This window comes from Neolamprologus multifasciatus, chromosome 18 (assembly GCF_963576455.1).
Source record: "Neolamprologus multifasciatus chromosome 18, fNeoMul1.2, whole genome shotgun sequence".
NCBI lineage: Eukaryota > Metazoa > Chordata > Actinopteri > Cichliformes > Cichlidae > Neolamprologus > Neolamprologus multifasciatus.
In genome coordinates this window covers 17,291,448-17,305,903 of record NC_140456.1, presented here as the reverse complement: position 1 = coordinate 17,305,903, position 14,456 = coordinate 17,291,448, and the positions used below count along the sequence as shown (strand labels likewise).

General features: G+C 39.0%; 2 protein-coding genes across 2 annotated transcripts; one reads left to right on the top strand and one right to left on the bottom strand.

Moving 5' to 3' along the window:
• Nucleotides 1–4,667: 4,667 nt before the first annotated feature.
• On the top strand, nt 4,668–13,046 carry efcab14 (EF-hand calcium binding domain 14). Its single transcript, XM_085140409.1, has 9 exons — nt 4,668–5,384; nt 5,945–6,093; nt 6,246–6,391; nt 7,125–7,223; nt 7,330–7,437; nt 9,576–9,728; nt 9,846–9,954; nt 10,053–10,184; nt 11,505–13,046. The coding sequence occupies exons 1-9, from the start codon at nt 5,209–5,211 to the stop codon at nt 11,681–11,683; spliced, it is 1,251 nt and encodes a 416-aa protein (XP_084996535.1). The 5' UTR covers nt 4,668–5,208; the 3' UTR covers nt 11,684–13,046.
• Nucleotides 13,044–14,452, bottom strand: znf830 (zinc finger protein 830). The gene has a single exon (XM_085140410.1). The coding sequence runs from the start codon at nt 14,329–14,331 to the stop codon at nt 13,288–13,290; it is 1,044 nt and encodes a 347-aa protein (XP_084996536.1). The 5' UTR covers nt 14,332–14,452; the 3' UTR covers nt 13,044–13,287.
• Between the last annotated feature and the right edge of the window lie 4 nt (nt 14,453–14,456).

The following is a 14,456-nucleotide window of genomic DNA, read 5'->3' as shown; positions in this document are numbered from 1 at the left end:
ATAAAAACCTTTCACTACCATTTAAAGACTGAGTATTTGAAATGTTGAGGTTTTTTCTCAAAACCTTACTTAATTTGGAAAGAGTTCTGGAAATGAAATGTGAAGGATTTAAAAAAAACTTTATAAAACTGATGAAGAAAAGCAAAATAGTGCTCAGAAACATAAAACAGCCAAAGAATATACATACTGAGAACATAGTATCAACTACTGTACAGTCCAGTAAAGTCAACAACATACATTCAGCAACCACTTTATTAGGTACGCCTGTGCCACTGCTCATTACAGTAATCCAGCATAACTCAAAGCATTTAGAGATGTAGTCATGGTGAAGACAGCCTGCTGAGGCTTAAACCGAGCATCGGAATAAGGAATGTTGGACAGGTTGGTGTGAGTATTTCAGACATTGTTGACATACTGGGATTTTCCTGCACAACCATCTCCAGGGTTTCTGAAATACAAAAATATCCAGTGAGGAGCAGTTGTCTGTGTGAAAGTACAATGTTGATGTCAGAGAAGAATGGCCAGAATGCTTCGAGCTGATAGGAAGGCAACAGTAACTCAACTCGTTGCCTGCAAACTATGCAGAGGAGCATTTCTAGTTGTTGCAAGAAAACCTCTGACAGTGTGTTACTGCATTTATTCTTTCACACATATCTGAAAAAAGTTTAAAGTAATTTGATTGAAAAAATGAATGCAATGCTGGAAAGTATTCAGGAAAGCGAGCAATCTAGACTTGTGAAAAAAGTACAAACTGTTTTGATGAGCTGTCAGATTCAAGATAGAAGTGTGTGAACGCAGTAACAAATACTTTTAGAAGTGAAGTCTGTCTAGAAACAATAGCAGTGTGTGTAAAAACAATGAGAATGTCAAATGTAAGTGAGGAAATGCGTCACTGATTGGAGCACTGCAGTAAGAGTAGTGAGAATGACTTTTGTGCTGTGAGAATTGAACCAAAGCGACCGAGGGAAACTGTAATTAACGTATTTCTTCTTCTCATATGTTTGACACAGCAGGTAACCTGTGAGGAAAAAAGGTAACGTGGAATTTTTTTTTTATTAACAAATCACGACTTGGCAACATTTTCCATCAAAATATGATGACATTGATAAAATATCACCAACACAGAGCAGACTTGAGGGGTTTTTTCTTCTTCTTTGCCTTAACTTTGATTGTTGCTTATTTGTTCATAAATATTTAATTCTTTGGAGAATTGTAAGATTTGAAGCCAAGTTTTCAGGGAATTTAATCCTGCAGTGAGAATAATGTTGCCCAGATGCTCTGACTCAATTAAAGATTTTTCCTTTAAATATTTATTTAGAATATTAGTGAATTATTATTGTTACCCTTCAGCCATTCCTTAGTATTTTCTGTGGTTTGGCTGACAGGGTACGTTGTCCTGCTTGGGGAGTCCATTCCCTTCAGGGGGTGTGATTGATCTTCACCAGTGTGTAAGTGGGTGTCAATATACCATCCACATGAAAGCCAGAACCTAGTGTTTCCCAGCAAAGCAGTGCACAGCGTGAAAAATAATCAGTGTTATTCATTTTACCTGGTAGTAGTTTTAATTTTTAATTTTTGCCCAGAATCATTAATGTTACCATTAAAAAAAAAGAATAAATACATGAATAAATAAATACTGCTGAGGGAATAAAAGTAAAAGGAATTTTAAAAAAAAGAAGCATAAACTCTTTTACTTGTGGATGAAAATGATCACTACTTTAAGTCCCTATTTTTAAAGTGTATAAATAGGATCTTATAAAACAATATCATAACTGAATGAGTACAATCTCTAATGTAGGTGTAAGTGGATGCAAGTGTTTACTAATTTATTTTTTAACCACAACAACTCCTCCTGTTGTTAAACAGCATATCTTTAATTTGCAATTAGATTTTTTTTTCCATGTTAATTATAAAATGTCATCATGATTTGTATTTTAGCAACATTATTAAAGCCTATATTTTAAAACAGTGCCTCATCTAAAAACATGGAAAAATGAAAGAACCAAGAAGTTAACATATAAACCCCTATTGTTATGCTATTATAAACTTTGTCCCAATTTTATCACAAATACACAAAATAATGTCCAAGGAGAGAAAAAAAATGGAGGCTGGCATAATAATAGATAATGTGAATTAACAGCAGAAACTCACATATAACTTACATAAATGGTACTAGTTAGGCAATTTACGCAAAATATAATATATACAACATACTGTATTTATATAATGTGCAACATTCTACTGTTAAACTTGACATGTTTACAGGTATACATACAATTCAGTCTGTAAATAAATGATGTCCAGAATCTAGTGTTCTACATACAGTGGGGCAAAAAAGTATTTAGTCAGCCACCGATTGTGCAAGTTCCCCCACTTAAAATGATGACAGAGGTCAGTAATTTGCACCAGAGGTTCACTTCAACTGTGAGAGACAGAATGTGAAAAAAAAAAAAAATCCATGAATTCACATGGTAGGATTTGTAAAGAATTTATTCGTAAATCAGGGTGGAAAATAAGTATTTGGTCAATAACAAAAATACAACTCAGTACTTTGTAACATAACCTTTGTTGGCAATAACAGAGGTCAAACGTTTACTATAGGTCTTTACCAGGTTTGCACACACAGTAGCTGGTATTTTGGCCCATTCCTCCATGCAGATCTTCTCAAGAGCAGTGATGTTTTGGGGCTGTCGCCGAGCAACACGGACTTTCAACTCCCGCCACAGATTTTCTATGGGGTTGAGGTCTGGAGACTGGCTAGGCCACTCCAGGACTTTCAAATGCTTCTTACGGAGCCACTCCTTTGTTGGCCGGGCGGTGTGTTTTGGATCATTGTCATGTTGGAAGACCCAGCCTCGTTTCATCTTCAAAGTTCTCACTGATGGAAGGAGGTTTTGGCTCAAAATCTCACGATACTTGGCCCCATTCATTCTGTCCTTAACACGGATCAGTCGTCCTGTCCCCTTGGCAGAAAAACAGCCCCATAGCATGATGTTTCCACCCCCATGCTTCACAGTAGGTATGGTGTTCTTGGGATGCAACTCAGTATTCTTCTTCCTCCAAACACGACGAGTTGAGTTTATACCAAAAAGTTCTACTTTGGTTTCATCTGACCACATGACATTCTCCCAATCCTCTGCTGTATCATCCATGTGCTCTCTGGCAAACTTCAGACGGGCCTGGACATGCACTGGCTTCAGCAGCGGAACACGTCTGGCACTGCGGGATTTGATTCCCTGCCGTTGTAGTGTGTTACTGATGGTGACCTTTGTTACTTTGGTCCCAGCTCTCTGCAGGTCATTCACCAGGTCCCCCCGTGTGGTTCTGGGATCTTTGCTCACCGTTCTCATGATCATTTTGACCCCACGGGATGAGATCTTGCGTGGAGCCCCAGATCGAGGGAGATTATCAGTGGTCTTGTATGTCTTCCATTTTCTGATGATTGCTCCCACAGTTGATTTTTTTCACACCAAGCTGCTTGCCTATTGTAGATTCACTCTTCCCAGTCTGGTGCAGGTCTACAATTCTTTTCCTGGTGTCCTTCGAAAGCGCTTTGGTCTTGGCCATGGCGGAGTTTGGAGTCTGACTGGTTGAGGCTGTGGACAGGTGTCTTTTATACAGATGATGAGGTCAAACAGGTGCCATTCATACAGGTAACGAGTGGGGGACAGAAAAGCTTCTTACAGAAGACGTTACAGGTCTGTGAAAGCCAGGGATTTTCCTTGTTTGAGGTGACCAAATACTTATTTTCCACCCTGATTTACGAATAAATTCTTTACAAATCCTACCATGTGAATTCATGGATTTTTTTTTCACATTCTGTCTCTCACAGTTGAAGTGTACCTCTGGTGCAAATTACTGACCTCTGTCATCATTTTAAGTGGGGGAACTTGCACAATCGGTGGCTGACTAAATACTTTTTTGCCCCACTGTATGTGTGTGTTTGTTTTGTATTATATTTATCAGATATTTAAATTATGTGTGCCATGTGCACAACACCGTTCTTAATTATTGTACTGTAATTTACATCCTGAACTGAAATAAACTTTTTTTTATTTCAGTCATTATAGTCCACTTGAAACCAAAAAACAAAAAAGTAATAAAAGACAACACAAAAATACAATCATCAGTGATTACACCGTGAAATTTTCCAGTGTTTTGAGAAGTAGGAAAACATCACTTATCGGTTAAAGAAGGCACAGTTAAAACTATTATGACCAGATTTTCTGAATCAATTGGCTGACACATTTGCACTCATGAAAGGTAGGAACATTACAAGACAACAGGTGCTTTTAAAGTATATAATAGACTGTAATCAAATGATTAAATATTCATAGACTGTCGTCTGTTTTCTTTAAAGCTCCATCAATTTTTTTGTTTCATATATATATATATATATATATATATATATATATATATATATATATATATATATATATATGACTCAGCGTTTTGCACCTACTCTGTGTTCCACTGTTATCGGTCTTCATTGTTTTGCAAAACCCTGGCTCACAGTGACAGATTCTAAGTCATTTACAACAGTTTAAATATTATCTGTCACTTTTTGACACGACCGTGCGACTGCTGTCTGTCTGTCGGGGACGGCTGGTGTTTTGCTCCCATGGCTCGCTCCCAGTCAAAACGGAGCGCAGGAAGTGGCACCGTTTTGGACCAATGAGCTGTGAGATTACTGGGACGCCCTACCCAAACAACACAGGCAGCAGGACAAATTGTTGTTGGAAATATGTTTACGATATGACCGACAGGTTGTATTGATTTATTTAAACACTTGAATGCTGTGTTTCGGAAATGACACAGGTTGGAGCAGCAAATTTTAAAACTCAATGAGATGTTGTAAGAGCACAGCGGCGACCAGCATTAGCAAACGTTAGCAAGCTGTCAGATGCTAGCCGAGGAAGCTAACCGGTAGCGCGTTGAACAAGTTATTTTAGAGAAGCTCCTTTATTTATCGGAGGGTGACGTCACACCGAACACTTTGTTCGTGTATTATTTGTATGGTAAAGAATCCAAAAACCGATGTGTTTTTATCTGTTTGCACCATTGCCTGGTTGAAATTTAAGCTAGCAAAAGGACGTTAAGTTAGCTTAGCTCCGCTCCGTAAACTTAACATCTACCAAACTGGACAAAACATTGGATTTAGTGGGGTTTAAATCGGGCTCGGCGGGTTCGCTGACCCCTCAAAAGAAGATGAAGAAGAGGAAGGAGCTAAATGCTTTGATTGGTCTCGGGGACAGCAAGAGGAAGAAGACCAAAAAGGGCTCCGGTCACCGGCTTCTCCGAACCGAGCCTCCGGACTCGGAGTCGGACTCGAGTTCCGACGATGACGACTTCAACGGCATGAACGGCGGAGTCAACTTTGGGAAGTAAGTGAGCAGTTTAACGAGATTTTGTTACGTGTGTATAATTAGCACGTTTTTTTCCTACGTATTTGACCTCATTAATAAGATGCCTTAAATTCACTTTGAGTTTCTAAAGAAAATCTGAAAGTGAATTCTACCTCTGAATTCATTTTTAATAACGCGTGCTTGTGTTTTAATGTGTCATGCTTTGGGACTGGCTTGTCACTATTTTTTAAACTTCAGGGATACATGGGAAAATGTAAAAATAATAAATATGTTTTTCAGCATCATTTCAACAGTCAGCTCCCATCGAGCACACTGCCTTTATAGTGCAGAGATGAAAAGAAAACCTCTTTATTGTCAGATCAATTCACTCTCCTGCTTCTGTGCTCGGAGCATCAGGAAAATCATTGACTGTATAGAATCTACCCATCCAGATTTCTGAAGCATGATTGCTTAGAAGTAATCCTCATAATTCCCATAACATAGCACAGAGCCTTCTGAAAATATCTCCTTCATTAAAAATGGAAGAATGTGTGCGGCTGTAAAGCGGTCTCACGTTACTGTGTTTCTTCTCTTTACAGAAGAAGCTACACACAGTGCTGCAATGTGTGCTATCCCTTGTTTCTGTTCATCATATTAGCTGCCTGTGTCATGGCCTGTGCTGGCCTCATATGGATGCAGATTGCTCTGAAAGAAGATTTGGACTCCCTGAAAGAAAAGCTGCACAGCAGTAAGACTCTTAAACAAACCTTGTTATCTTTTTGTTATCACTGAAAAGAAAAGGGAAAAAAAGGTCTTGTACTTTGTACACAAGCCTTTTATATACTAGTTAAACAGTCACATATTCCTTTATTTTAACACTTATGTTGTTTTTTGTTACAGTGGAATCCAGCCAGAAGGTTTCGTCAAGTGAAATACCAAAATTAAGCGAGGACCTGAAAAACAAGGAGAGACAGCTTGATGATATTGAGAACGGTGGCAGAGGCCTGAACAAACTCTGGTCCAATCTGACAGAAATGAACCGAAAGGTCAGTCGTAATGTCTGTCTGGAGGTTTTGAAACCACCTCGACATTTACTCAGTCATACATACAAAACTAAGCTGTTAATGATAAGCTACTGAGTGGTAGTTAAACTTAAAGTGAGATTTAACTCAGGATGATGCACTTTTCATGCCATGTAGCTGAAAATTGCTTTAGAAAAGTTTTCAAAATCGCAGATATAATACATGAAATAGAAGTGGTGCCAACAGTAGTAGTTAAAGTATATATTTTTTTAATTTGTGGTGTTAACTTGTAAAAAGAATGCATAATTTATGTTCCTACAAATTGGATTGGATTTTTTTTTTTAATTTTCTCAAATGATAGGTAGAAACAAAGAATAAGATTTGTACATTTATTTAGTCTCTTTAGTCTTAATTTTAGGTTTGCTGAGATAAAATGATTGAATATATAAAGATGCCAGTTTGTTGAAGTCACCAGACTAAGACGTCAGCTTTTTAGTAATTTAGTAACAAACATGTTAAATATTTACTGAAACATTCAAATTCAAAGCAAGATGGACAAAATGACATACCTAGTATAATAATGTAATAGTAATACAGTCCAAAAGCACCACATACATTTGTTTTAAATATGTAAAACAAACAGAATATTATAACATTAGTGATGGTAAATTTGAGGGATGTTCTATTAGATTGCATTTTTTGTTAGGTGTCCCTAATAAAGTGAAGCATGGATGGTTTGTGTCTTTTATTTGTACAGATCAGTTTGCTGGACTCTGCTGTAAACCATTTAAAGGCCAACTTGAAATCCGCTGCTGATTTAATTAGCCTTCCAACAACAGTGGAAGAGCTTCAAAAGGTGAGAAGAAAAGTGTAATAAAAACAGAAAAAAGATGCCTTGTACTTTTTTTCCCCCTTTTAAAAATTTTGTTAGAAGTGACTTTACAAATATTTTTCTTTTCCAGAGTGTTGCTACAATTGGGAGCACGCTTACAAGTGTACAACACGATGTGAAGACTATGCAGGCTGCTCTTGAAACTCAGAAGAAAGATGACGACTTGAAGGAGACAGTGGTAAATTTATCAGTGACATTTGTAATAGTTTTGGTTGAACAACTGACAGTTGGTACAACTACATGTTGTGACTAAAGAGCATATCAGATCTTGCAAGCGCTTCCTCCACACATTCACACTTTCAGATTGCTTTTGTACTTCTTGCTTGTGTATGTTTGAAGTTGACTAATTGTACTTTTCCCTTATTTGGCCATTGTTTGCACGCAGTTACATTAATGTATGTTGATAATAAACCTGGGAAAGATTTCAGGTAATAATTACATTAAATGCGCAAATAATTTCTGAAAGCAAAAATCTGAGACTGCTTTAAACACTCAGTTTTTCTTTTTTTGTATTAGTGTCATGTCAGGGAGCACAGATATCTTTAATATTTCTGAGGAAAAAATGTCTTTAAACTGAAGCGAAAATGGCTAAAGCTACTTGATTCAGAAAGTGTATATAGGTATAAGCAATTAGGTTTTACGTTTTGTTTTAATTGTTAATTATGCAGATTTAAGCAAACGAGAGAACAGAAAAAATTCCCTTTAATATTTTGCTCTGTGTAGTTACACATGCAAAAAACATTTTTAGTCACTTAAATGTAACTATTTTTATTTTAAATTTTTTACTTTCCTTCTAGAATGTACACAACCCTCTTGTTTGTGTTTTTCAATCATCCACATACACTCAGTGACCACTCTATTAGTTACACCTGTTCAACTGCATGTTTAGGAACATCAGTCAAACACGTGGCAGCTGCTTCATGCATTTGGGCATGTCGTTATGGTCAAGATGAGCGAAAGTTCAAAATGAGTATCAGAATGGGGGATAAAAGTGATTTAAGTGACTGTGAATGTGGCATGGTTGTTGGTGCCAGATGGGCTAGTCTCAGTATTTCACATATTGTTGTTCTACTGGGAGTTTTCCTCCTAACCATCTCTGGGGTTTATAGGGAATGGTGTCAAAAACTATCCAGTGAGCAGCAGTTCTCTGGGTGAAAATGACAGAGATCAGAAAAGAATGACCAGACTGCTTCAAGCTGATAGGAAGGCAACAGTATCTCAAATAACCACTCGTTATGTACTAAGAACTGAGGTTGTTCTGAAGGAAAAAGGGGATCCTAGCTGGCACTATCAAGATATGCCTAATAAAGTAGCCAGTGGTTATATATCTCAGTGTGTCTCAGTAGTTACGACTGTTTCTCAATGTTGATAAATTGTGTGAGAGGCAGAAGGGTCCATGAGTATAGCCTTCCCAGCTGTTTTTCACAAATATTGAAGGGTTAATGCAGTGTTGGCAGCTGACAACCATCACAGAATAATCAGTAGCTGTATTCCTTCAGAAATAGGATAGCTTTAGTATTTCACATGAGCAAAGCTGAAAAATTAATTTATGAGTCAATGTCAAAGTTGGATTTCATTTATGTTGTTTGACAGCTTGTCTGTTTTTATTTACATCTCTGCTCCCTTCAAATGCTGCTGAAGGCTGCAGATCTTATTTATTATTTATGTATGGACGTATAGAGACAGGTGTGCGCATAAAACAAGTACTGCGCGCACTGGAATGAATGCGTTAAATAACTTGGTGTCCTGCTGTCTAATGTACTTTCAGTCTCACTCAGAATTGAGACATATCTACTCAGACATGACCAAGGCGTTTCAGTCGATGAAATGTCAGTTGATCTGCTTAACTGTTACACAGATCCAAACCAGAAGCTGAGGTGAACTTCGCCACAGCGAGATTAACTTGTTAAACCACGAATGCATGCATGCTTTTGCAGTTCTTGTCAAGCTTACATTGACGGAGTTGCTGGGTTAAGAAGGTCCTGTCATTTCTTGGATTCATGCCTTGTGTTTCCATCCATAATACATGAAACAAGTGCCAATCTATTTTGGGAGCTTAGATGCTTTAGTTTGCAGAGTGAAACTAGGTCAAATATCCGAGACGACTGCAGAATGTTTTCTCCACATTATTTTTCATTAGCACAACAGGAAGATAAAAGACACACAGAAAGTAATTGTACACTTCCATCTACCTGCTACCATGACTGCAGCAGTCATATAAGGTACACTGTCAACCTGAACCCGTTAACACCTTGGTATAAAATCTCTTTTCCCTTAACTATGAGATGGTTGACATGTTCTTTTTAATCATTATAGGACATAACAGACCTGAGAAAAGCCATGAGTGAGGTTAACAAGACAGAGGAGCAGCACCACACATGGACTGATGAGCAGATCCACATCCTCCTCTCTACAGTGGCAGATCTTCATCAGAGAGTGGCCTCATTAGAGAACGGCTCAAAACAAAGCGTCAGTAATATGATGAGCCTTTTTTTCCCTTCCATTTGTTGATTTTGTGACGTTGTGTTGATACCAGGATTTACAGGAACACTGTAAGCACTTTTTATTTTATCTTCTGCTGTACAGTTGACCAACAATGACCCAGCACCTGAAGCGGCAGTCAGCAGTGAAAGTCCAGCAACTGAGTCGGTGAAAGAAGCTACAACAACCAAAGCAACACTGGGGGATGTGCAGGGTAAAGTGTAGACAAAAGGGAACTTATTACAGAGGTCATATTTGCTCCGTGTTGCATTTTAATGCTTATTTCTTCTTTATTTATGTATTTTCTGACAGAGATCACCACCCCGCTGACAGAGCCACAGACAAGCAGGCATCCTCCCTTTTTCACTGCAAACCGCTCGAGGAGACATATTTGGACAAAATGTCCAAAGACGGTGTCACTGCCTGGCATCGGTTCTCTGACAGGTGCGCTCTAACACTATAAAATGCACATCTCAGCATTCATAAGAAAAAAAATCAAAATATTGGGAATTACACACGCTGGCTTTATTGTGAAGTTAAATGAGACGATTGATTCTTCGCTGTAATGAAAGGAGTCTCTGCTTGTTGCCTGGCAACCTTACCAAGATGATAAGACTACCTTTCAGCCAACAAATAGCCCAGCGCATAATCCCCTAATCTTATTTTGATACTTTTTTTGCATTGATTCAGCAAAATGGATACATTGCGTTAATGAGCTTTCGAGGCACTGCAAGAACAAAACCATAGCAGTCCTTTCATATCCTTGTAGTACAGTGAGGCTAAATCCACACTTATATGAAAATGATCTGTGTCCAGAAGAATGTTTTAGCATCTCCACACATACTAGCAAACCTAATATCAGGCATTTCTAAATACTCAGTTGTAGAGTTCCTAATGCTAGAGTGGTGCAGAAATGCATTTTTCTTAGAAAACTGTAAATGTGTGGACATGCTCTAAACTTATGAAATTAGATTTCTGTCAAATGTCCTGGCATGAAATGAAACATAATTAAGAGCAAATAATTGAATTTCATGAGTGCAGGTATTGATTGCAGGACGGAAGAAGGACACTACTGTGAGCAGTCACTTTCTAAGCAGTGATGCCACAACCTCTGGATTAAACAGGTTCAGTTTTGTGTGGTAAACTGAGCCACACCATAGCAGTTATATACCATATTTGTTTACAATTAGGCAAATGCAGTTTGCATTTCCATCCAGTCACTATATGTGTAGTACACGTATCTGCTGAAGACTGGGCAACTTTGTGTTGGTGGTTGTATATGCCTTGTATTTCGGGTCTAACTCTAAAATCATAAATGCTGAATCCTGATGTTCTTTATGATTTTTTTTTCTTTAAATCTTAATAAGCTATGTGATGTTTTAAAACAAACTAACAGGACAGAAGTGAGGAGGCTTCAGAACTTGTTGCTTTGCTTTTAAGTTCAAGTTCAAGTTCAAATTTTATTCGCCACATGCAGAGGTAGGTTGCCCTGCAGTGGAATGAACCCGCCCCCCGACCTTACACACACAACACAGACATCACATGGGGATACAAGTCAGAGAACGGTTGATACAGAAAAACCACTGAAATGGACATTACAATGGGAAAAAATACAAGAGGAAAAAAAGAGACCTCTACTCATGCTGGGCTACAGGAGGACAGCATGAGAACAGGAAGCAAAAAAAAAAAAAAAAAAAGCAGAAAATTTAATATTTCCAAAGTGTACAAATTTTGTGTTTGTAATTAAAATATTTTTTGTTACAGACTTGGAACGCATGTTCCAGCAGACAGATGCTGAACAAAATTCATTGAGTCTGACCTACGAGGACCTGAGGGAAATATTTGGAACATCAACACCCAGCCATCGTATCGTCAAGTGCTTTGACACTGACGGGGATCAGAAGTATTCGCTGAAGGAGCTGAGAGCTGCTTTAGGTTTGTGAGCACATCATCATCACCGAGAGCAGTGAACAGTATTGAATACCCAGCTGGGTCTGTGGGGTTTGGGGTTTCCGCCTCTTTTCTGTAATTGCTGCACTTTCCTGAACTGAATATTTATCATACTGATTGTGGAAAAAGTGACACTGACATTCCCCGTACTCGCTCCCCATCCTCGAGTCCATTTCGACCCAGTGTCAGCCCCAAAGCATCTTAAATTTTAACAGCAATCCAAATGAGTATCTGTATATAGAACATCCAGCTCCTATGTTAACAAACGGCTCGGTTTATATTATTAATCCATAAAAAATAAGTGTGAATTATTTTGACTCTCATGCTTTACCCTGAATCTTAAGACTTGCAGTGTTCATGTACTTGTCTTTATTTGTTGGTTGGTTTGTTCGTTCCTTGGACCACCTGTCTCATCTTGATGTAAAGTTTTTGTGTATTTAGCTTTTACTGAGGCTGTAACTGTCAGTGTATAGCAGACTTTCCTCCTGCCGGCACCTGGTACAACTCACGTAAACTTTATTTATAGAACATGAGATAGAATTTTATGAATGTTTACAAATGACTACTATAAACAGCTTTGTCAGGCTTTTGTTTTGGTTTTAGACAATTTCCTAACTTCTCCAAAAACATACTTTTGTATGCTCTTTTCTACGCTGGATACAAGTTTGATTGTTCCCCCTCCTCATTTACCTTATTCAGATGGTTTGGATCATGTATATTATCCATCTGTACATGTATATCTAGTGACTGTGGTTCTGTTTTATGCATTTTCCTGATGTTTTGCAGATTTGAAGGGCTACGAACACTTAAAGTCACGTAAAAGATTTTTAAAGCCGTAACCCATGAGGCATATGTAGCAATAACAAAATGATTTAGATGTTACCTGTGTAGAATTGCAGTGGAAAGGCAGAAGACATAACTCACAATATGTAACAGGTAGTATAAGAAGCACTGATCGTCACTCTGGACTTGACTCATTTTATGCCATTTAAATGGCCTAATAATGTACTTACATCATAAATTTGTCATATTCAGACTTTGTTGTATGCTGTAAAAATGTAATCTAATCCAGTTACCTTGTAAATGGGGTTGGGATGATAAAAAAAATTGCTTTAGAAACATAATCCAACATGTTGCATTTTTTAATTCTGTTGTGCTTTGCATGTTCCTTTTTATGTAACATGAACACATTATTTATAACTTAACGTAGGCGACTAATTGTTTTTGCGGGACATGGGTTAGCTGGCTTTGGCCACCATTGCATAGATTTTGGGTCCATGCTGCTACTGTATGTAAATGAGAGATTTTATGAATGTCTTTGTTTGAGCACCAATGAATAAACACAGTTAAAGGTTTGATTGTTGGATTCCCTTGTGTCATAAGACAAAGTGGCAATTCTCATGTGTCTGTGGCACTCAGGTCTTTTACTAGAATTATATCCAATCCAGTCTGAAATATACAAAGGGAGAAAGATTTGATAGACATTTTCACAAACTTCACAGTTTTTGGAAACTGGAACACATTGGCATCCACCTTGAGGAAGGCTATAACAATATTCTGAATAAAACTGAGGTCAGTCACACGTATCAAGAGAAAGTCAGGCCAGAGCTCCTTTGGCTCTCCAGTCCTGTGACAAAAGCCCCAGCAACTCCTCTTCATTCTCCTCCTCTTCTTCAGTGCTGTCGCCAGTGTCCACTTGTTCCTGCTTTCTGGGCAGAAACTTGCTCTTCACCACATCCCGTCTGTCCCTCAGTAGTTCCACCCTCTTGTAACACTCAATTTGTTCATCAATTTCATCAATCTGACGTTCAAGTCGCCCCTCCTCGTCTTCTTCTGCCACGATGGCCTCGGACTTTGTGTTCACCTGTCGGATCTCCTTTTGAAACTCTTCCCACTCCTTGTCCATTTGATCCTTAGGAGCGTCCACGTTGCGCACTTTGGCATCTCTAACCGGATCGTCGAAGAAACCCTCCGGGAGCGCCTCGGCTGTGTTGTCTTTCTTCTCTGGGATCTTCTCCTGAACGTCTGCTTTGAGGATGGAGCCTGAATGGGAGATTGCAGGCGTGGGTGGGATGGAGCTGTCAAAGAAGTCAGCTGGTAGTCCTGCAGCTTCATCCTTCTGAGCAGGCGGATGTGTGGCCACCTGTTCACCTGTCTCCCCAGTAGCTTCATTATCATCATCATCGTCCTCATCATAGACTCCAGCCAGCAGGCTCAGTCCTGGAGTCTTCTGTGAAGACGCAGCTGCCCTCTCGCTGGGTTTCTCAAAGAAATTTCCTGGCAGTCCTAACGAAGGCTGACCAGGAGCCGCTGCGGGTTTCGCCTTTTTTCCGTTAACGTCCTCGTCGTCGGGTGCTTTCCGCTTCAGTGGCTGACTCTGCGGTGTCACCGGTTGAGTTTTTGCTCCCTTCAGCTCAGCAACCTTTTCTTTGTGCTGTTTTCCAAGAACATGCGCCGGCCACAGTAGTTCGGACTTCACCTGCACATTGCACAGGGTACAACTGAGGTGGCCGAGACTGTTGTATTTAGCAAACGGAGACTCGACGCGTTTCTTGTCACTGGCTTGCTTTTGTTTCTCCCTCATTAGCCGTCGAAGTTCCTCTTGATTAACAACTTTCTTCCCTTTCTTAGAGGTCGCCATTCTTGTAAACAAAAACAAGCTCGTTAGCTAGCCAGCCAGTTGCTTCTGGAGAAGTACGCGCGTCTCATAAAGATGACGCAATAGAACAATCTCGCGAGATCTGTCAGTTGCCTGCTAACGGGGTT

Excerpts from the sequence above, each read along its gene's own strand:
- efcab14 (XM_085140409.1), top strand. The coding sequence starts at position 5,209 with ATGAAGAAGAGGAAGGAGCTAAATGCTTTGATTGGTCTCGGGGACAGC. Across the intron at positions 6,392-7,124 it reads TGACAGAAATGAACCGAAAG|ATCAGTTTGCTGGACTCTGC; the intron begins GTCAGTCGTAAT and ends TTATTTGTACAG. Across the intron at positions 9,729-9,845 it reads AGAACGGCTCAAAACAAAGC|TTGACCAACAATGACCCAGC; the intron begins GTCAGTAATATG and ends TCTGCTGTACAG.
- znf830 (XM_085140410.1), bottom strand. The coding sequence starts at position 14,331 with ATGGCGACCTCTAAGAAAGGGAAGAAAGTTGTTAATCAAGAGGAACTT.